Raw genomic sequence first — 22,431 nt, 5'->3', positions numbered from 1 at the left:
TAAGTAAATAACGAGCTTGTTTATGGATGGGGCCAGTCAGTCAGTACGTAAGCTAATAGTTAGTTTGGTGTTTAAAGGGTCTGTGCAATCTAGAGGTTCAGTCAGTAAGTACCTTAGCTATTTCCTCACTTCCCTCTTTTGGTATCTGAGCTCTGTCGCGAGAGAGATCTCAAATATGCGGCCGGAAGAAGGAAAGAAGTTGGTTAAGGAAAGCAGACAGAGGGAAGAAAAGGGAGGAGAAGAAGAAGAGGAGGAGGAGGAGGAGGAGGAGGAGGAGGAGGAGGAGGAGGAGGAGGAAAGAGGAAGGAAGGAAGGAAGGAAGGAAGGAAGGAAGGAAGGAAGGAAGGAAGGAAGGAAGGAAGGAAGGAAGGAAACTCCAAAGTCAGAGGCCAAGGAAAATGACTAAGATAAGAGATGCCTGCTCCTTGGGGACCCAAAAGCATCTTGCCTAGAAGGCCCTACTGCTTCTAATATAACACATCACACTCTGTGCAAATCAAGAAGACTCAGGTCTTCGAGAGCGGAGGGGTAAGGGCGAGCTAGAAGAGCTTAATGGGGGGGAAATGGAACATATGTAATGCTTTCAACAATAAAGACTTTAAAAAAAAAAGATGACCCAGGTCTGATTTTACTCAGGGAGCTAGCTAAGACTCTGCCTAAGATCCTTCACTTTGTCTGTGACAAAGCCTGAAATTCCAACTACAACTTCATTGGTTCTTTTTTTTTTTTTTTAACCTTTCTATTTATTGATTTTAGAGAGAGAGAAACATTGATTTTTTGTTGTTGTTATTTTTCTACTTATTTATGTATTCATTGGTTGATTCTTGTATGTGCCCTGACTGGGGATCGAACCCACAACCTTAGCATATTGGGACAATGCTCTAACCCAGTGGTTCTCAACCTGTGGGTCGCGACCCCTTTGGGGGTCGAACGACCCTTTCATAGGGGTTGCCTAAATACATCCTGCATATCAGATATTTACATTACGATTCATAACAGTAGCAAAATTACAATTATGAAGTAGCAACGAAAATAATTTTATGGTTGGAGGTCACCACAACATGAAGAACTGTATTAAAGGGTTGCGGCATTAGGAAGGTTGAGAACCACTGCAGTCTAACCAACTGAGCAACCCAGCCAGGGCCTTCATTGGGTGATTTAACAAATAAATCATAAGCACCACACCTCACAGGAGGGGTGTAGTCAAATGAGGAAGGTAGATCCATGCCCCATTAAATATCAACCAGATTAGTGAGAGGGGCAGAGTGCTCTGGAAAGGCAGATCAAGAAAATAATTCTGAATTGAAGACTTTGTGGAAGTAGGAAATTAGCTGAGCTTAGAAGGAAAGGAGGTTCTGAAATCATTTGTGCTACCTAAAGATGTAACCAGAGGCTTTGGGAGAGATCCAGATTTGAATTCTGGTTCAGTTGCTTTCAGACTGTAATGATAATTAGGCAAATTATTTTCCTTTTATGAATATTTCCTCATCTGTAAAATGGACATTATGAAAAGATATGAGGATATCTCAAAAGGCAGCTATGTAAAACATTAGCCCCAACTTGGCACATGATGGGACATAATAAAATATATTTTCCTTCTCCCTTTTTCTGGTTAGAACAGAAACACACACAGAGAAGAATTCCCCCTGGCAGTGAAAATCAACTAACAGAGCAAAGCCTTTTGGGGCTAATAGAGAACTGACCTAAAAGAGAACCTCAGGAGTCTAGAGAGTAGCAAATTCAGGCAAATCTGGATCTAGATCTCTCCACTATGAGCCATGTAGCAGCCTATTCTGGACAAATATCACATCAGCAAGCATTTATTTATTTGTTTGTTTGTTTTTAATAACTTTTTTATTAATCCTCACCCAAGGATATTTTGCCATTGATTTTTTTAGAAAAAAGAGTGGAGGGGAGAGAAGAGAGACAGAGAGAAACATAGATGTGAGAGAGACACATCCACTGATTGCCTTCCACACGTACCCCAACCAGGGCCAATCTGCAACTGAGGTACGTGCCCTTGACCGGAATCAAACCCAGGGCCCTTCAGTCCACAGGTCGATGCTCTATCCACTGAGCCAAACTGGCTAGGGCTCACTAAGCATTTATTTAGATAAGGACATGGAAATTCATTTCTTAGCTCCCCAAGAAAGACGACCTGTGCCAACTTCCAATATTCCAGGAGGCTGGAGCAGGACCTAGTGCATGGAAGGTATTGAGTCCAGCTGCCAACATTTTAATTAGTCCAACCTTAAAAAGTCTATAACCACAAGAGATTAAAAGGATCCCCCAAGGAAAGCCTCTGCCCTTCACACAGTTCAGCCAATTAGTTCTGCTCAAATGCCCTAATTTTCATCAATGAATTCTTGGGGGAATCAAGCCTCACCAAGCTCTGACTTCTGACTGAGCGTACAGGCACATGCTCAGCTCAGGAAGAGCAGTTGGGTGTGGGCTATGAGAGAGGCAGCATCAAATACTCTGAGGCCCTGACACCATCCCTATATCATAAACTAAGACCTGCCCTTGCCCAGCCAGTATGGCTCAGTGGTTGAGCATGATTTGATTCCCTGGGTCAGGGCACATGCCCGGGTTGCAGTATGGGACATGCAGGAGGCAGCCAATCAAAGGGTCTCTCTCATCATTGATGTCTCTATCTCTCTCTCACTTTCTCTCTGAAATCAATAAATATATATATTTAAAAGAAGATGCCGAAACCGGTTTGGCTCAGTGGATAGAGCGTCGACCTGCGGACTGAAAGGTCCTGGGTTCGATTCCGGTCAAGGGCATGTATGTTGGTTGCGGGCACATCCCCAGTAGGAGATGTGCAGGAGGCAGCTGGTCGATGATTCTCTCTCATCGATGTTTCTAACTCTCTATCCCTCTCCCTTCCTCTCTGTAAAAAATCAATAAAATATATTTAAAAAAATAAAAGAAAAGAAGAAAAGACCTGCCCTCTTGCCAGGATCCATACCTCACTCCAGTGTCCTACTGTGACCCCTGTTCCCCGTGGCTATATCCTGACCCAGCAGTTTTCAACCTTTTTCATGTATGGCACACATAAATTAATTACTAAAATTCTGTGGCACACTAAAAAACATATTATGAAGGAAAAAATAAATAAATAAATAAATAATGTATTATGTTTTTTACTGATCTGACAAAAAAAGATAGATATAATTTTTTGTGTGTGTTAATCCTCACCCAAGGACATTTTTTCCATTGATTTTTACAGGGAGTGGAAAGAGACGGGTAGAGAGAGAAAGAAAAAGAGAGAAAGGAACATCAATGAAAGAAAGACACATCAATTGGTTGCCTCCCGCATGCACCCCAACTGAGGCCGGGATCAAACCTGCCAACCAGGTACTTGACCTTGTCTAGGAATCAAAACCATGACACTTTGGTGCATGGGCCAACGCTCTAACCAGCCAGGGCAAAATAGGTATGATTTTGATTAATTCACACTGGATGGCTATTGTTGTGTTGGCTGTTGTCATTTTTTTTGACAATTTAAGGGAAAAGAGGTCAGTGCCCCTGTCTAAATAGTCAGGTATTGCATGTTTTAAAAATTCTTGCAGCACACCAATTGAAAATTGCTGCTCTAACCTAACCTATACTGAAAAGCAAGCAAAAGCTAGTTTTGATTCTCAGTTGTTACCTGAGCCCAGTAATTCTTGCATTTTAAAGGGGGATCTTCTAAAATTAAATGAGTTCAAGACTAGAAACAACTATATGGTAAACCAGGAGACAAATGTAAAATTCGAGAGACAAAGGGGTAAAGCATCTTGTTCAAGTTAATGAGAAGATATTATAACTCCAAAGCCAATGAACTTTACATTTCCCAAAGACTCGGGCCCTCTTCCTTGCAACTGTACCAGGTGTAATGCTAGTATAGCCACATTTTTCCTGTTGTCATTGAGAGTGAAAAAGCAAGGTTATAAGGAAAAGTGAGAACCAAGGAGATATAAGGTAAAGAGAGGGAATGAACCAGGAAATTATACAGATGTTCAGAATTCAGAGGAGGAACACTAAAAATAATAAATTACATTTGTATAAGACTAAATATTTGTTACATTATCTCATAAGATCTGCGTGCATCAACCTTGTGAGTTATGTTCTGTTATCCCCAAAATACTTGGTATGGGGAAACTGAGGCCCAGAAAGGTCAAGAGTATTACAACCCGAGCTAAATTATGTCTACCTAATTCCTAGTCCTCTCTTTTTATTAAATAAGCTATTCCATAAAGAGCACTGTGGGGACTCAAAAGAACCAAGCTAGGAAAGGAGAAGTAAAAAAAAAGTTTCAAAGGAAATAATTGGAGGGGTGGGGGGAATGAGGGGTGGGGGGAATGCTTTAAGACTGAAGCTAAAAAAAAAAAAAAAAAAAAAGACTGAAGCTATAAAACAGTAAGCGACTGCTTAATTTATTAGAATTTCTTCTGAGAGATTCCAAAATGGCGGCAGAGTAAGTGGAAGCTACACTGACATGCTCCCAGGACCAAACTGGAATTACAAATAAAATACAGAAAAAACATTCTGAATAATCAACTGAAGACTAGCTGGAGAGAAACCTGATAACCAAGGATGTAAAGTGGAGACCACATAGAGACCGGTAGGAAGTATGCATCTCCTAGGGCAAGGGAAACCAAGGAGAAAATAAATGGGACTACATCAAAATAAAAAGCTTCTGCACATCAAAAGAAACCATCAACAAAATGAAAAGGGTATGGGAGAACATATTTGGCAATCATACAACTTAACAAAAGGAAGACAAACAATCCAATCAAAAAATGGGCAAAGGACCTAAATAGACACTTCTACAAAATGGACATGCATATGAAAAAATGCTCAAAGTCACTGATCATCAGAGAGATGCAAATTAAAATGACAATGAGAGGTTGGCCAGTGTTGCTTAGCAGTTGAGTGTCAACCAGGAACCAAGAGGTCATCAGTTTGACTCCCAGTCAGAGCACATGCCTGGGTTGAGGGCTTGATCCCCTGTGGGGAGCGTGCAGGAGGCAGCTGATGGATGATGTTCCTCTCTCATCGATGTTTCGCTCTATCTCTTTCCCTTTCTCTAAAAATCAATAAAAACATATTAAAACAAAACACGACAATGAGGTATCACCTCACACCTGTCAGAATGGCTACCATCAATAAATCAACAGATGACAAGTGCTGGTGAGGATGTAGAGAAAAGCAAATCCTAGTACACTGCTGGTGAGAATGCAGACTGATGTAGCCACTGTGGAAAACAATATGGAGTTTCCTCAAAAAATTAAATATGGAACTGCCATTTGACCCAGTGATCCCACTTCTAGGAATATATCCTAAGAAACCCAAAACACCAATCAGAAAGAATGTATGCACCCCAATGTTCATGGCAGCACAATTTACAATAGCTAAGATCTGGAAACAGCCCAAGAGCCCATCAGAGGATGAGTGGATAAAAAAGCTGTGGTACAACTACATAATGGAATACCACACTGCTATAAAAAAGAAGGAACTTTTACCATTTGCAACAGCATGGATGGACCTGGAGAGCATTATGCTAAGTGAAATAAGCCAGTCGGAGAAAGATAAATATCACATGATCTCACTCATATGTGGGATATATAGTAATGAACAACATAAATTGATGAACAAAAATAGATGCAGAATCAAAGAAACACTGAACAGACCGTCCAACCTCAGAGAGAAGGCGGGGGAGGGGAGGGGTGAAGAGGGTAAGAGATTAACCAAAGAACTTATATGCATGCATATTAGCATAACCAATGGACACAGACACTGGGGCAGTGGGGGCTCATCCTGGGGGACGTGAGTGGCAAGGGGGGGGTCAATCAGGGGAAAAAGGACACCTATAAATACTTTAAACAATAAAAAAAAGCTCATGGAATACTATGCAGCAGTAAAAAAGAAGGATCTTATACCCTTTGAGATAGCATGGATGAACCTGGGGAGTATCATGCTAAGTGAAATAAGCCAGTCAGAGAAAGACAAGTATCACATGATCTCACTCATATATGGAATCTAATGAACAAAATAAACTGATGAACAAAATAGATCCAGAGACATAGAAGCATGGAACAGACTGTTGAATCTCAGAGGAAAGGCAAGGGTGGGAGAGTGGGTAGGAAGAGATCAACCAAAGAACTTGTATGCATATATGCAGAACCCATAGTCACAAACAATAGGATGGTGAAGGCCTGGGGCTGGAGAGGAGGCGGGGACTAGAAGAGGTCAAAGAGGGGGAAAGGAGGACATATGTAATACTTCAACAATAAAGAATTTTTAAAAAAATTTTTAAAGAGTTATACAAAGTACCTATCTTCCATTGCCTCCATAAGTTAGAAATTAATATTCCTTTTTTTTTTAAAACAAATTTGGCAACTAAGATTCAGAGAGAAAAAGCAAGGTCTTACCTGTTCAAGATCTTACAAATAGAAAATGGCAAAGCCTAGAGTTGAATCCAGGTTTTTCTATCTCAAAAACTCTGGTTTTCCTACAATGAAGGCCCAGCTCTATTAGGAAGCTTAACAGCTAAACAACAAGAAACTTGGATTCTCAGACTTGGAATCCACCAAGAACTTACTGTAAAGCCTTAGGCAAATTATTTCACTTCCTTGGGCACCAGAAAACTTACCAGCAAAAAGAAGTGATGTGAAACAAGTGTAGAGAGAAGAGAATTCTTCGGCTCCTGGAATACTGTGAAGTGTAGTCTCTTGCGGAGCACTTCAAAGAAAGTCAACTACCCCTCCAATCATCAACCCCAGTACTGACTCCTCTTCTGACTGACATATATTTTCTGTTAATGGCACCATCAGACTCCTCATTGCCCATACTCAAAATATGAGTATACCTTTGACTCTTCTCTTTCCTTCCCTCCATACACTTAAACTCCAAGTCCTATTAATTCTACCTCTACAATGCAGACCCTGATCTCTGCTCATAAACAACTGCAGTCTCCTATCTAGGTTCCCTGTCGCCAACCTCACCCCCGCCAATGCATTGTGCATACTCTGTGAGGTTAATCTTCCTAAAGCAAAACTCAAGTTATATCTCTCTCTTCCTCAAAACCTGCAAAGGCCCAGCCGGTGTGGCTCAGTGGTTGAGTGTGGACTCATGAATCAGAAGGTCACGGTTTGATTCCCAGTCAGGGCTTCATCCCCAGTAGGGGGCGTGCAGGCAGCAGCTGATCAATGATTCTCATCATTGATGTTTCTATCCCTCTCTCCTTCTCTCTTCCTCTCTCTGAAATAAATTAAAAAAGAAAAAAACCTGCAAAGTCTACTCATTTTCTACAAAGTCTAAACTCTTTAGCATGACATTGAGGTCCTCCATGAACTTTCCTCAATTAATCTCTTTTGCCTTATTTTATAGTTGTCTCCTTCATAGATGACACTCTCCAACCAATCTGGACTAATGGCCCCCTAAAGACTCTTCAGTTTTTCCCATTCCATGCCTTTACTCACGGTATTTTCTCTGGCTGGAATATTTCCCTACCTTACAATTTTGCATGAAGTACCTGAAGGCCCAGTAAGATGCAATCTCCTCCACAGAGCTTCCCTGATGTCTCCAGGCAGAGGTGATCCCATTTGCCAATAGAACCGTCAGTGTCATTCACAGGATACTGAACCTACATTGCCTTGCACAATGAGCTATAAAATGGAAGACTGTTATGAAGACTAAACAACATCATGTATGTGAAAGTATCTAGCCAGTCCTGTTATAGAGTAGGTGATCAATAAATTTGAGCTTATTATGTATGATAAAGAAAAATATGGGTGTACATCTTAACTCCCCAGTCCTTCTAACTAGGCAGGGAGTGTCATATAACATATAACATACATGTTAAATGTTGACTGAAGAGGTAAAAATCACTACACAGATCCTAACCCAAGGTTATATCCAGAAGAGCTCAACCACAATGCTATTTTTGGAAGATACAAACTGAATACACACCACTCTGTAGCTATACACTTCACCAATGTGATACTGCCATTCAGGATTTATAAATGAAATATGCCCTCTCATTCCTTCCCCCATACCCTAAAGGCCTAATGCCACTTTCTTCCAGGCTATGTAGGTAAAAGAACAAATGCCATTAAGAGTCTGATAAATTGTACACCTTGATTTTTAAAGTGGAAGGGAGAGGGCAAAGAGAGGAGGAGAGAGAGAGAGAGAGAGAGAGAGAGAGAGAGAGAGAGAGAGAGAAAGAAACATCCATGTGGGAGAGACACAACAATGGGTTGACTCCTGCACATACCCCAACCGAGGCCAGGGATTGAATGTGCAACCCAGGCACATGCCCCTAACGAGGAATTGAACCCAAGACCCGCCAGTGTACAGGCTGGTTCTCTAACCACTAAGCAAACCAGCCAGGGCAAGTTGTACACTTTTTATTCCAAATGCTCATCTCTACCTAAGTTCATATAGCCATTTCTTTCCTTCCCACAAATTATTAAACTAGAAACAGCATTGGTCTTTGGGTTAGAGAAACCTAAATTTAAATCCTGGCTTAGTCGCCTTGGGAAAATTCTTTAAACTCTCAGAGTTACTGTTTTCCCATCTATAAAATGAGAAACATATCCACCTTTAAGAGTGTTGTGCAGATATAAAGCACCTAACCCAGTGTCTAGAACATAACAGGTACTCAGTAAATAGCTATCATAATCATTTTGATCACTAAAATTAGTTGAGTTGCCTTAATTACATATTTATCTCTTTAGAGATATGAAGTATGAGTTCAGTGAACTTTGCCCTTGTCAGTGAAAGTTTCTTGAAACAAGACCTCCACAAGTATGATTACATAGCAACACACACTCACAAACACACATAGACATACTGCTTATGCCTAAATAGCACCCATCTCCCCATGCCACTACATTTTAGATGCTGGCTCTGGAAACTTGGCAAACATGGACACATTTGTTTTAACATACACTGTAGTGATGAGAGTTCTGAGAGCTTCCCAAGAGGCCTGAGATAACCCAGAGAGGCCAACGGGAGCAGAGCTACTGAATCACACTGAAGAAAATTAGCAGCACATGAGATTTGAAAGCCAGTCTGTCTGCCTGCCTGCCTGCCAGTGAGATTTCTGGTCATCACCTAAGCCAGACCTCAACACAAGGCAGCCAGGAGCTCTGTAAATGTAGTGAACACAGAAAAAGGACAGGTTTGTCCTAGCTGGGCCGTGCTGACAGCATAGCCTACTCTCTTATATCTCTGCCCCCTCCACAAAGTCTCTCCAGAGGACCCTCCCCAATGCCTTGAAGGAAAGCTAGTGTGATATCTGCTCAGGCTGGAGTTCTCTGAGGCCCAGGGAATTCTCAGAATCAGAGATAACATTTAAAAAGTCAGTGATCTTCACTGGACTAGTCTATCTTCCAACAGCAAGACAAGCCTATAATAAAAGAAGGCTCCCTCCTCCATCCCACAAGGCAGGCTAAGAAAAGCAATTAAGGTTCATTCTGTTCATTTCTCTGTCTCAAGTTTGACCTGAGATAAACCCATGTGGGCCATGGAACCAAAGACAGGGAGCAGCAGAACCCAAGGAAGCCTTGCCCATGGGTCTCACATCGGCTCGCCATGAGTACAGCCTTGCTCCACTCCTACTGCAGCCACCTACTCAGGGTAGCCATTGCTGTGAAAAACAAAAACAGCCAGCCAGAGTCAAAGGCCAAACCATCAATATGACTGATAACTGTCACCGAGCACAACTTCCGTCAGTGCTCAATAAACAGGGATGAAGTAGTACTCAGCAGAAAAATAGCACCCACAGAACTTTTCAGAAAACCTACCATGTGAATTGTAACCCTAACCTCAGTGCTCTCTTATCTAAGCTTTTCATAGGAACTGATGTCAATGTACCTGGCCCTCTCCCTCCATGCCTACTCAATCCAAGGATCAACTCATTGTTATACATTCATTTATTCAACAAATATATTTTAGATACATACTCTCTGACCAGCCCTGTGACAGATACTAAGGATAGGTACTATGGTCAACAAACCGAACATAGCTCTTGCCCTCAAGAGAGAAGAAAATACACACAAAGACTTTAAAACAAATACAACCCTTTCAAATAAACTATCTTTTGACCCATTTTTCAAGTGAGGAAACTATAGTTTGGCTCATACTGTCAGTAAGGACTCAAGCCAGTGCCCAGTGCTCTTGATTCTACATCAGGATGTCTCTTGCTTTAAGAGGCACAAGCAGGGTGTGAAGTGCACAGAGAATATTGCAGATAGCACATGCAATCAGAATCTTATCAGAGATGACAGGGAACTCATGGCTAGCGTTAATATCAGGGAACACTCACAGAGGACTGAAATGTTAGGTAGGAAGAAAGGAAGAGAGGGGAGAACATCCTGGGAGGAGAGTAAAACGACATAAGTAAAGGCAAAAAGAAAATCAATTATAAGATATGTTCTGCAGACCAAGACAAAAAAAAAAAAAAAAAAAGCCTGGCTGGCCTAAGGTGTAGAGAGGGGAACAGAGAAGATGAAGTGAGTGAGCAACGTGGTCTGGGACCAAACCCCTGGGTCAGGAAGAAAACAACCACTCACAGAGGGATTTTAGAGCCTGCACTATTTCTATTCCAAATCCCAGCAGAGAACAAAAGGGCATTTTTGTTGCCTCACTTCAGGTTTTTCTTTGCATGGCCTCCCATATGAAATAAATCTGCTCCACTTAAACATGACAGTGTCATAGGCATCCCTATTCACACCTCACCTGCTCTAGCAAGTTATGTCAACAGAGGCAAGATCCTGTCAAATTCTCGGTGCCCAAGAAGCTTCCCCTTGGCACTTTCCAAGTGGCCACAAGTAATCCCACAAGGCTTTAAATACATTTACTCTGCCTATGGAGGCCCCAAATCCATATATAATGCAACCAGCCGAGCCAAACAATGGTGAAACATACAGTACAACACTCTGACCCACCTCCTCAGGAAGCCTACTCTGTACATCCAAACAGAGATCTCTCCTTGCTCTGAACTGAGATTGCAAAGAGTGTGGTACAGAATGCAGATATTAATCACCATATGCCAAAAATATCACTAAGCTTCTTTTTCTGTGCTTTATTACAAAAGCTCTCTAGCTGGGGAGAAACTCCTCAGAAGTGGCACTTAACAACAGCTTTGTATACCCCCAATTCTGCCCAGCACAATTTCTGTAAACACAATACAGTATTGTGAATTACTCTGTTTCTCCTCTGTATATGTCTCAGACACCCCTAGCAACCCAAACTGGCTGCATCAGGGCATAGAGGCTCCACAACAGAGTGGGAACAGTAAGGGAATGAGAATCAGACAAAATTAGAATCTAGCCGTAGCTAAGACCTTGGGCAAGTTTGTTCCTCTCATGTGTAAAATGAGTTTGGGAGAGATAGTCCTTAAAAATCCTTCCAGTCCTAGCACCTAACATCAATGGTCTAAAAGGTCAGAGTAAGCCCTGACCAGTTTGGCTCAGTGGCTAGAGTGTCGGCCTGTGGACTGAAGGGTCCCAGGTTTGATTCCGGTCAAGGGCATGTACCTTGGTTGCGGGCACATCCCCAGTAGGGGTGTGCAGGAGGCAGCTGATCCGTGTTTCTCTCTCATGGATGTTTCTAACTCTCTATCCCTCTCCCTTCCTCTCTGTAAAAAAATCAATAAAATATATTTTTAAAAAAATAAAAAATAAAAGGTCAGAGTAAGTTTTTCATCTGTCAGTGTGTAAGTCTATTTCAACGCCACTTATAAGTCTAGCTCTCAGAAGCTAAGTTGGAGCAGTAAAAGCTCCAAGGCTGTACAACGGACTCCAAAACTAAAGGTACTGCCCTAGCCAGTTTTGCTCAGTGGATAGAGTGTCGGCCTGAGGACTGAAGGATCCCGGGTTCGATTCTGGTCAAGGGCAGGCTCAATCCCCAGCCCTGGTCGGGCACATATGGGAGGCAACCAACCGATGTGTCTCTATCACATTGATGTTTTTCTCTATCTGTCTCTCCCCTTCCCTTCAACTCTCTTTAAAAATCAATGGGAAAATATCCTTGGGTGAGAATTAAAACAAACAAACAAAAACTAAAAAAAACACAACAAAAAAAACACACCTGAAGGTACCAAACAATGAGTTGGGAGGCAGGACTAGAACCTAAAATGAAAAGCTAGTTTAGTATTGGGCCTAAGACAGGGGACGAGTACAGAGGGAGGGGCCATGTCTAAGGAAGTACAAAAAGACTCTACAAGACTCTAGGAGACAAAGAAAAGCTAAGACAAGCATGTCAAATTCACGGCCTGCGAGCTGAATGCAACCCACAATGAATATTTTTGCGGCCCAGCCAATATAACAGTATGTAAGAAACGTTTTAATAAAAATTTTGTAACTTAGTTTTTACAATATCCTGTTATACATAATCTACACTAATAAAAGGGTAATATGCTAATTAGACCGGACATCTTCCGGACATCCTTCTGGACAAAGCCACAGTGGCGGGGGCCGAGGCAGAGGTGGTTAGGGGCAATCAGGCCAGCAGGGGAGAGCAGTTAGGGGCGATCAGGCTGGCAGGGGAGAGCAGTTAGGAGCAATAAGGCAGGCAGGCAGAGTGTTTAGGGGTGGTCAGGCAGGCAGGCAGGTGAGCAGTTAGGAGCCAGTGGTTCCGATTTGCAAGAGGCAGTCGGACATCCCCCGAGGGGTCCCAGATTGGAGAGGGTGCAGGCTGGGCTGAGGGACTCCCTCAACCCCCATGCACAAATTTCGTGCACCAGGCCTCTAGTTATTAATAACGAACTACAACATTCCCTAATAACTGATTACTATAATCATGTTGCATTCATTTCCCTTATGCGCCTTCCGCGCAGGCACACCATTTCTCTCCACTAATACTAGCAGCAAATATTTTAGCAGCCGATTGCCATGTTATTAGTCTTGTACTGACTTGTTTGGTGTGCACAACAGGAAATATTTCGCTTTCGGAGAACAAGAAAGATAGGTTTGTTTGCGTTACACTTATTAATTTGTGCAGTTATTCAGTGTCTGGTAAGTTAATGTTCAAGAAAAAATATTAATTTGTATTAAAATGTTTTATTATTTTATGTTGATTACTCATTTATTTCAGCCCTTTGTATTCAGCATGTCTATCGAAATAAACCTATGTTTCTATGAACATAGAAACTTTTGTTTTTTGGGGGCCCACATAAATTTAAACCTTGTTTATTTGACTCATGTTGGCCTTTGAATTTGTCAAGCTTGAGCTAAGAGGACACAGCACCTAGAAGCCACTGTTCCCAAGATCATGGCCCTGAGGTGATATCATAGGCACCCTCTAAGACTTCCCAGTGATCCCTGCTCTCCTGATATTCATGCCCTTGTGTAATCCCTTCACTTCTTTTTTTCTTTTCTTATTGATTCCAGAGAGGAAGGAAGAGGGAGAGATAGAAACATCAGTGATGAGAGAGAACCGTTGATCAGCTGCCTTCTACACGCCCCACACTGGGGATGGAGCCCACACCCCGGCATGTGCCCTGACTGGAAATTGAACCAGCGACCTCTTGGTTCCTGGATGGATGCTCAACCGTTGAGCCACACTAGCCTGGCCCTTCACTTTGAGTGTGGGCTAAACTTATTGATTTGCTTCTAACAAATAGAATATGGCAAAAATTGTGGCATATCAATTACAAAATTAGGTAATAAAAAAGACTGTAACTTCCAACTTGAGCACTCTCATTCTTTCTTGGATCATTTGTCGTGGGGGAAGCCAACTATCATGTCATGAGGCAGCCCAATGGAGAGGCCCATGTGGCAAGGGACCAAGGCCTGCCATTCAACCACATAACTTAAAAGCAACTCTCCCCCAAGTTGAGCCTTCAATGCCAGCCTAACAGCTTGCCTACAACCTCATAAGAGACATTGAGCCAGAGGCACCTTGCTAAGCAGCAACCAGATTCCTAACCCACAGAAACAGTGAGATAATAAATGTTTATTATGTTAAGCCTCTAAGTTTTAGGATAATTTGTTATGCACCAACATAGATGGCGACAATGCCCATTTGGCCAGACATTTCAAGTCTGCAGTTAAAGGAAGGGGGTATGGACCAGAAATAAAGTCAAAGACCAGCACCCATACTTTATCATCAGCTTCCCTCTGGCCTAGAGTAAGCCTTAATTAAAAGCCTAGTTTGGCCACACCAGAATAAAACAATGGACCTATAGCAGGTTCAGAGAAGCAACTACAGAGAGGTGCTATCATAAGCCAACACTCAGATTCTGACTGAGGCTTTTCAGCATACAAAAGCAAAGTTTGAAAGGACCCAACTATCCCTAGTTGTGCAGTAGTTTGGAGTTATAAAGCCCTTTCACCACCTAAGTTATCTCATTTGAGCCTCACTACAAATTTATTCATGAAGGTTATTCCCTTTCTACAAATGAAAAAACTAAGGCTGAGAGAAATGAGATGAGTTACCCTCCACTAGATCCACAGCTAATAAGGAAAGGAACTGAAACTCTGATGCTCCCCTAAATCCAGGTACTATATTTAGGTCTGATGGCTGTGGCCAACTCAGACCCTTCTGAAAACCAAAGCCAATCATCTCACTTTACATCTAGGCTTCTATTCAGCCCACACACTCCTTTCCCCACTACACATATGAATTAGACAATTTTCCAGCTACTCATAACTGCAGTCTCTTGGTAATAACTACAATGATAAGAGTTTGGTTACTTTAAAATATTAGACAAACTTCTTCCAAGTGAAGTGAGACTGTTGGACCCAAAGTGATCTGATGGTTTTTCTTAACAAAGACAAATGAGAAATTCTAAAACAGTGAACTTTCAAAGTAAATGAAGCTTATTCCTTCAACTTCACCTAACCCTTTCCAAAGAAATATTTTTTAACTTCTAACCAAGTGCCTAGTAAACTATAGTAGAATCAGAACAAGACAATAAGTATTCTTCAGTTTAGTTCTACAAACTTTATAGGATATATGCCAAGCCTTGTGCTAGGAACTTGCTGTCCTAATCCTTGAGGAGCGTTATGGAACATCAAGGAAGGCAGGCATATACACAGATAACTCCAACAACAGGGTATGGGGGGTAAGATTGTAGACTCTACCATCTTCCAGAGCAGCACTTTGTGATAGGAAACTAGACTGTTCTTACACCTTTGTTAACACAGCTATCTCCAAACCATTGAGGCTATAGGCTCCCAATGCCAGATCAGTGAGCAACACATCAACAGGTAATCCTATATAATAAAAGGCTAATATGCAAATTGTCCCCATGGGTGGGAGTTTGACCGACCGGGAGTTAGACATGCACTGACCACCAGGGGGCAGCGCGGAATATGGTGGGCGTCAGCGACATGGCGCTGGCAGGGGGCAGCAGTGGAGGTGCCACTGGCCCCAATGGGCCCTGATGAGAGTGGGACTACGGTGGGATGGTGCAGCCGGCACCAGGCCAAGGCGGGTACAAAGGGAGGACCCAGCCGGCGGTGGCGGCAGGCAGCCGGGGGAAGGGAGGCCCCGGCCAGCAGCCACTAGGAATCCTACCCATGCACGAATTTCGTGCACTGGGCCTCTAGTCTATATATATAAAAGCCTAAGCGACCATTACAACCGGTTGTTCGGTCGACCAGTCACTATGATGCGCATTGACCACCAGGGGGAAGACACTCAATGCAGGAGATGACCCCTGATGGTCAGTGCGCTCCCACAGCCAACCTCCTGCAGCTGGCCAACCTCCTGCAGTCCCTCCCCCTGGCCGGCCAGCCCCAATCAGCCCTGATCGCCAGCCAGGCCGAGGGATCCCACCCGTGCACAAATTCGTGCACCAGGCCCCTAGTGTATTTGATTAAAAAAAAAACAGCAAGGGCTTGGTACACAGATCCTCAGAGCCATCGTTCTGATCCTGCCACTTTTTAGCTATGTGACACAAATTTCTCAGCTATAAATTCTTCATCTTTAAAATGGGCATAATAATAAAAACAGCCCTAACTACTTCCAAAGTTGAGGATAAAATAATAGATTGAAAGGTATAAACAGATCTGAGTTTGGATGAAAATACAAAGTGCCCTGGACAAGAAATACTTCCAAGGGTTGAGGGAAAAGCCCAGAATGTGTACCAAGATAGATGAGATAGTTTGAAATGAAGACAGAAAATATGATCCATTCAGACAGGCCCTGGATTCAAGCTTTCCAACAAACTTTTAATACAAGTTTTAGCCTAGGGACAATAAAAACAAAAATAAAGTAATAACCCTCCTCTCTTCTTCTACAAAAGGCTTATACTTGTGAGAGAACAAACATATACAATGTTACAAAAGAGATTTATACAAAGTGTCCTGAGGGTAATAGAAGAAAGCTTTGTACTATTATTTTATTTCTTAAACTATTGTGGGCACCTGGGTATTCAATGTATTATCCTTTATACTATGTTGTATATCTTAAATATTTCATAATATTTTTTTATCAGCAGTAACCAAAAGGAAAGCTCTGTTGGAGGCCCAGTTTGGTATCTTTCTCTCTCCCTAAAAGTCTCCCAGCCACAGCTACTGAGTTTCCTGGAGAATCATTTCCCACAAAGGAAAATGGACCACAGCAAACCCATGAAGTCACTCAGCAACATATGTCAAAGCTACTCTGCAGGAAATGAGGGGCCTCTTGGGGCTCAGACCCAAGTCCTGTGGAGATCTCAGAAACCACACCCCTCCACAGGACCCCATCTCTTCCTTGCCAGACAGAGTTCTTAATGTGAAGGCTCCACATTCCTAAGGTGCTAATGGGTAGAACTCAAGGGCACCTGTGAATATGGATGAGAAAGAAATTATATCTTTATTTTCAATATTCTCTTCTTGAAAGTTAACATTTCCTTTAATTACATATTGTAAGCAACCAACTACAATATTATAAGTAGTACCTATGATTTTTGTCACCAATAAAAATTATAGTCATTTTCATGTCACATTACATTGTTTCAGATATCTTAAAATATTATTTACACTCCTCATTACTTCCAAATTAGGGCACTTACTAGATCTGCTGCTAGATCACACATGACTGCAATCTTCCTGTCTATGGGCCCTCATGCGAGGTAGCTGGCCAACTATGAAGCAACTCTGCCCAATAATTGTTCAGCCACCAAACAGTGAGACCCCCTGGTGCTTACAGTGGTGATAAGAGACATCTAAGACACTTACATTTCCCTCATCCTTCCCCAAATCAAATCACTCCCTCCTGGTTCTCTTCAACCTGTGCCCTACCCCGCCTGCCAGGAAGCCCTCTCCAACCACCTTAGCCTAGCCCAGCCCACACAAAACTCACTTAACCCTTAATCTACAGTCTACAGTACCTGGTTTTGAGCTTCATTAAGCCTGTGCATTATGTTGTATTTAATAATCTCTAAATAAATATCCTATATCTGCACCCCAATCCCAGATTTAGACTTCTTTATTTTTTTCCTTATCTTTTTTTTCTTATTTCTTTACTTTGCTTTTGTTGGTTGTTTTTTTTTTTTTTACTTGGATTTCTGTGGTAGCCCTACGTTCCTTCCACAGTGCAAAGCAAGCAGTAAGCACTAGTTATGAGCTTATGGACTGAATAACTGATTGAGGCAGGGTCCCTGACTCAAATGTCTTAGTCTAGTTCTAATAACTCAGCTGGAACTTCTGTTTGATGCCTCTCTAGACATCAATTTCCTCATATGTATTTAAAAAAAAAAAAAGTGGGTGGAACTAACTGATGTTTCCACCTCTTAGCTTTTTTGAATTAGGCAACTACTTTTTAGCTCCCCAAGATCTGAGAAAAATTATGGGGGAAACCGAAAAGCCTCCCCCAGCTAGCCCAGGCAGGGTTAGTCACTTGCTCCTCTGGGTTTCCCACAGCCTTCTCTGTGTATATACAATACCTCTATTACAAAGTTTATCACAGAATTTTGAGAAAGTGTATAACGTAGCGGTTTGGGAGGTAGAGAGAAAAATCAGACTGCCTGGGTTTAAATTCTGGTTCTACTCCCTAATATTGTTTAACCTCGGGCAAAAGTTACTTAACCTATGATTCCATTTCCTTACCTATAAAATGAGGCTAATACTAGCACACAGAATGACTGGAAGAATAAATGTTTGGAATAGTGCCCGAAACTATTTTAGTAAGTACTAAAACATGTTTGCTGCTATTATTATTGATGTTATTAAAGTCTTACCAGGCACTGGGTTCCTACTTTAGCTGGATCTCTATCCTTCCATTCTCCATCATAGCACTCTGTTTATGTTTTCTTCCATGGCACTTACCACAATATACTATATTTATTTATATATTTATTTCCTATCTCCCCACTTGAGTGTAAACTTCATGAGGGCAGAGAACCTGTCTGTTTTGTTCAGCCTTAAATTCAACACCAAACATATTGCCTGGCCCAGAACAGGCACTTAAATAGCACATGAGCTGGCACTGTTCAATGTTTGCTAAATAAATTAACCTAGCTACAGGTGATTGTCAAAGCTGAGGCATGGGTGCAGATGATGTCCTAGCTACCCCAGGATTACTGTGACCCTCTCCCCAGCCTCCAATATTAGCCTCAGTCAAGCCCCACCCACCTGCCCTTGGCTCCAGTCCAGTTCCGGGAGCCACCCTCAGCTAAAATTAGCATAGCTACCAAGATGGCCAAGCCATTTATAGCCTTGGAAGCAACAGCAACTAGCTAGGTGGGCAGGCATGGCTCTGGCCTCCTACTCCATCAGGGTTTATTGAGAAGTCAGGCTGCACCCCACAAACAACCTACATGTCTGTCCTCCGAGGCTCTGTTCTAGCTATACTGAGTCAAACCACAGTTCCTGATTAGAGGTCCTCCTATCTCCAACACTAGCAGTTACAACTCCAGACTTACCTGGGACCCCTCACACACATTCTGCAGAAAACATTTTGAGTTTCTAAAGGCAGTGAGCCCGGAGTCCAAAGGGAGATTCCAAGCATGAGTTCCAGGCCAGCTTCAGAAATGCAGGCCCCAGAGCAGCATAGCCAGGATAGATCTTTAATGAGAAAGTGACTTAGCATAGCTCAGTGTACAGGCATCAAAGAGCCAGGAGGTGACAGGAATGGCCCAATGAGAGGGCCTGCTACCAGAGCACCTGCCTTCCCTGCAGGATCAGGCCTTTAGATGGGCATTTACATCAAATAAGAGAAAATATCCAATTCTCTTGCCCCTGCAGAAGACTCTCCAGAGTAGAAAAAGACAGGCCTTTTCTTCACTCTCTGCTGCAGAGTCACCAAGGCCTGCCTCACTAATTCACCAGGAGGAAAGTAAAATTCTCTTGGCCTTGCCCAGTGCTCATTTAACAGGGCAGGGCCTGAGACGATGGAAGTGGTCTAGAACTTAAGCATCAGAAAACCTGTCTATAAGACTGAGCACAGGATTCAGATTCTTTTTTTTTTTAATATATTTTATTGATTTTTTACAGAGAGGAAGGGAGATGGATAGAGAGTTAGAAACATCGATGAGAGAAAAACATCGATCAGCTGCCTCCTGCACACTCCCCACTGGGGATGTGCCCGCAACCAAGGTACATGCCATTGACCAGAATCGAACCTGGGACCCTTGAGTCTGCAGGCCAATGCTCTATCCACTGAGTCAAACCGGCTAGGGCAGGATTCAGATTCTTCACCCAGCTTTTGCCCCACATTCTAACAGGGCTATTGTGAGACTGTTGTAAGAAAAATAGCTGTGTTATTGTAAAATATAAACTTCAGAGAACATATAAATTGACTGGGTATGTTGAATATGATTTAGAAAAGTGGCAGTTTTAAGAGCAAGTAAACTCCTGTGTTCTGAAGATACACAGGAACTGGAAAACCTACAAGATTCCTGGCTGCGCATAAAACTTCTTCCCAAATCCTCTAGCTGTGCCCATTCCACAAACCACCTCTTTGCAAAACTTAGTTCCTGTATGAATCAGAGACAAACTTCCCGACAGACCCAAGGGGACAACCTGCCAGAACAATAGTGCTGGGGCCTCCAAGTTCCCACAAACCATAGCCATTCCCAGCACCCTAGGGTCTCTGAGGCTTCCCTCCCTAGGATTCCATATTATTGTGACAGCAGAAACTAATTTCTGAATTGAAAGGAAGACCAAGAGAGGCCTAAGTGGTATAATCAATACATCAAGGCCTCTGAAATACGTTGTAGGAAAGACTGTCTCCATAAGCTCAAGTTAGGGGGTGGTTCTGAAGGATGCTGGAATGCCTCTCATTTATCACCCCCTCCACAAACACAACATATTCCTGGTAGCTAGCTAATACCTAAAATTCAAAACTTCATCCCTTTAGCTTGTGTCTAACCTATAAAACACCTCCCCCCCCAAAAAAATATTCATTTTATGTTAGACGCTCATATTTTAGGGTTAAAAGGGAACATATCAGTTATAAACAGGGATGTCACTGGAACAACAGAGATGTTCCTTAGAGCTACTTCACAGTTTGACCTACATCTGCCTACCAGTCTTTCACTTCACAGCCCAATCAGAACCAAGCTTTGAGCTATGTTTCAGGGGCCAAGGAGACACCATATGGAGAAAAAGGATTAATATGCAAGAAGGACCTATCTTCAAAGCAACACCAAGGTGCCATGCTTGTATACAGGGCAACCCTAACTTCAGTTGGAACCCAGCCCTTGGGGTACCTGGAATCACACGCAACCCAGTCAAGGAAGTTAAAAGGGGGTTTCCTAAGAAAGAGTCTACCACCAAAGCCAGCCTCTGAATGCATCCGTGAAACTTCCCAGCCACCATGCCCTGTTCCCTTTTCCTCCTCGTATCGATGGTTATCCACTGAGCATCCTCTCACTGGAGCTTGCCCACTTCAGAAAGAACCCAGCTATTTAACTATCCCCACTCTGCAGCCCACTGCTTTGGGCAGAACACCGTGAGAGCAACAGAGAAAGAACACAGAATTCCTTCTAACCCTTGTATAAAACAAATGCATTTTAAAAAGGGCTCTTTTATTCTGCACCAAAACACCAGCAAGGCTCCTGCTCTCTGACCAGGCTCCCGTGAGTACATAGGAGAAACCAGGACAGAACAAACATATCGTAGAATCCCCACCCTCATCCGTCAGAAGAAACAGAGGTCAACAAGTGGTCCCAGACGTGACATGGTGCCCGTGTTGAGGAAAGGCCACTGAACGCCCTTGTGGGAAACAGATTTTTAAAAATTCCATCTAAGGAAGTGCCCTGTGTGTCACAGCTAATACCCAGCAGATTACCTAAGGGAAGGGAGGGCCTGGGGTTCCCACACTTGCTGGAAGAGGAAGGCACACCTGATCATACCAATGGAGCTGGCCTAGCCCTGACTGTCCCTGCCCAGCCCAAGTAGCCTCAACCTCCCTGGGTTGCCAAGTGCTGAAGAAGCCAACAGCGATCGACGTATGGGCCCTGGCCACTCTTCCTGACAAGCATCTCTGGGAAGGGGTCCTGGCTTGCAGATCCGAAAGGCCAAGGGGCCCCAGAAGCAGACCTCTCCTCACTGCCCACAAAAGACATCCTGAGGGGGGATGAGGAAAGTGGTGCAAGAGAGAAAAGCCCATTAGCCAGGTCTCCCGAACGGGAAGAACTGCTTGGACTCCTGGGAACAGGCAGTGCCCCTGTGTGAGTACTCCATCCCACGGCACATGGAGAAGACGAGTTCAACTTGCCCATGAGGGCGCCTGGGTTCCGAGTTAAAGCCCCCAGCCCGGCCCGGCCCGGCCCGGCTGGTGGCAAAGCCTTACCTTCCGCCGTGGACTCCTCGCTATTGGCCCCCGAGCCGGCTGCTGTCGTCGCCTTCTCGCTGTGGATGTGGCTGAGGCTCTGGCCGTGGTGCAGGAGGAGCCCCCAGAGGAGCCACAGGGCGAGGCGCGCGCACAGACCCATGGCCCGGGGTCTCCGTCAGCAGGCGCCCGACGCGGACACCGCGGGACCCCCGAGGGGAGGCCGGGAGGCCGGGAGCGCGGGCGTGGGTCCTGGAGCTCCAGGCAGGGTGCCCTCGAGGCGCCGCAGCTGTCCAGGCACTCGGGGGCCGGCCTCCTCCGACAGCCCAAAGGTCAAGGGCTCCAAGTTTGGGCTCGGAAGGAGGGCCGTCGCCTCCGGTCCGACAGTGGGTCCGCCGGAGTTGGGGCGGCCTGAGCGCCCAGTGTGCCCGGGCCGCTTCCGGAGAGTTTGGACGGGGTGGCTGCCGGGCCGGCCGCGCGGTCAGCTCCGCAGCGGGCTACACCCCTGAGGGAGGGAGCGGGCGGGCGAAATCTCCCGCGAACAGCGGGGTGGAGGGGGAGAAGCGCGGGGAGGAGGGGGGCACCTGGCCTCGCCCCGCCGTGGAGGGGCGAGCAGCACCGGCTCCGGGGCGAGCAGGCCCCCGCGGGCGCGGGCGGCGCCGGGATCCCAGGCCTCCGAGGCCGAGGTCAGTGCCCCCGCCCAGTCCCGTGCCCAGGCGGCCGCTGAGCGCA

At 44.0% G+C, this 22,431-nt stretch overlaps 1 protein-coding gene across 5 annotated transcripts in view; it reads right to left on the bottom strand.

Moving 5' to 3' along the window:
• Positions 1-22,421, bottom strand: part of STIM1 (stromal interaction molecule 1) — a 197,801-nt gene extending 175,380 nt beyond the window's left edge. For 2 of the 5 annotated variants that reach the window (XM_014460736.2, XM_006094516.3), the window contains exon 1: positions 21,721-22,418. In XM_014460736.2, the coding sequence (XP_014316222.1) occupies positions 21,721-21,862 (142 nt within the window). In that variant the 5' untranslated portion in view covers positions 21,863-22,418. Of the gene's footprint in view, positions 1-7,522; positions 7,618-21,720 lie in introns of those variants that run through there. The other 3 variants (XM_006094514.3, XM_006094515.3, XM_014460737.2) reach the window with 3 other exon arrangements.
• Between the last annotated feature and the right edge of the window lie 10 nt (positions 22,422-22,431).

Source organism: Myotis lucifugus, unplaced genomic scaffold, assembly GCF_000147115.1.
Source record: "Myotis lucifugus unplaced genomic scaffold, Myoluc2.0 scaffold_138, whole genome shotgun sequence".
NCBI lineage: Eukaryota > Metazoa > Chordata > Mammalia > Chiroptera > Vespertilionidae > Myotis > Myotis lucifugus.
The sequence above is the reverse complement of the archived record's forward strand: the minus strand, read 5'-3'. Positions and strand labels throughout refer to the sequence as shown.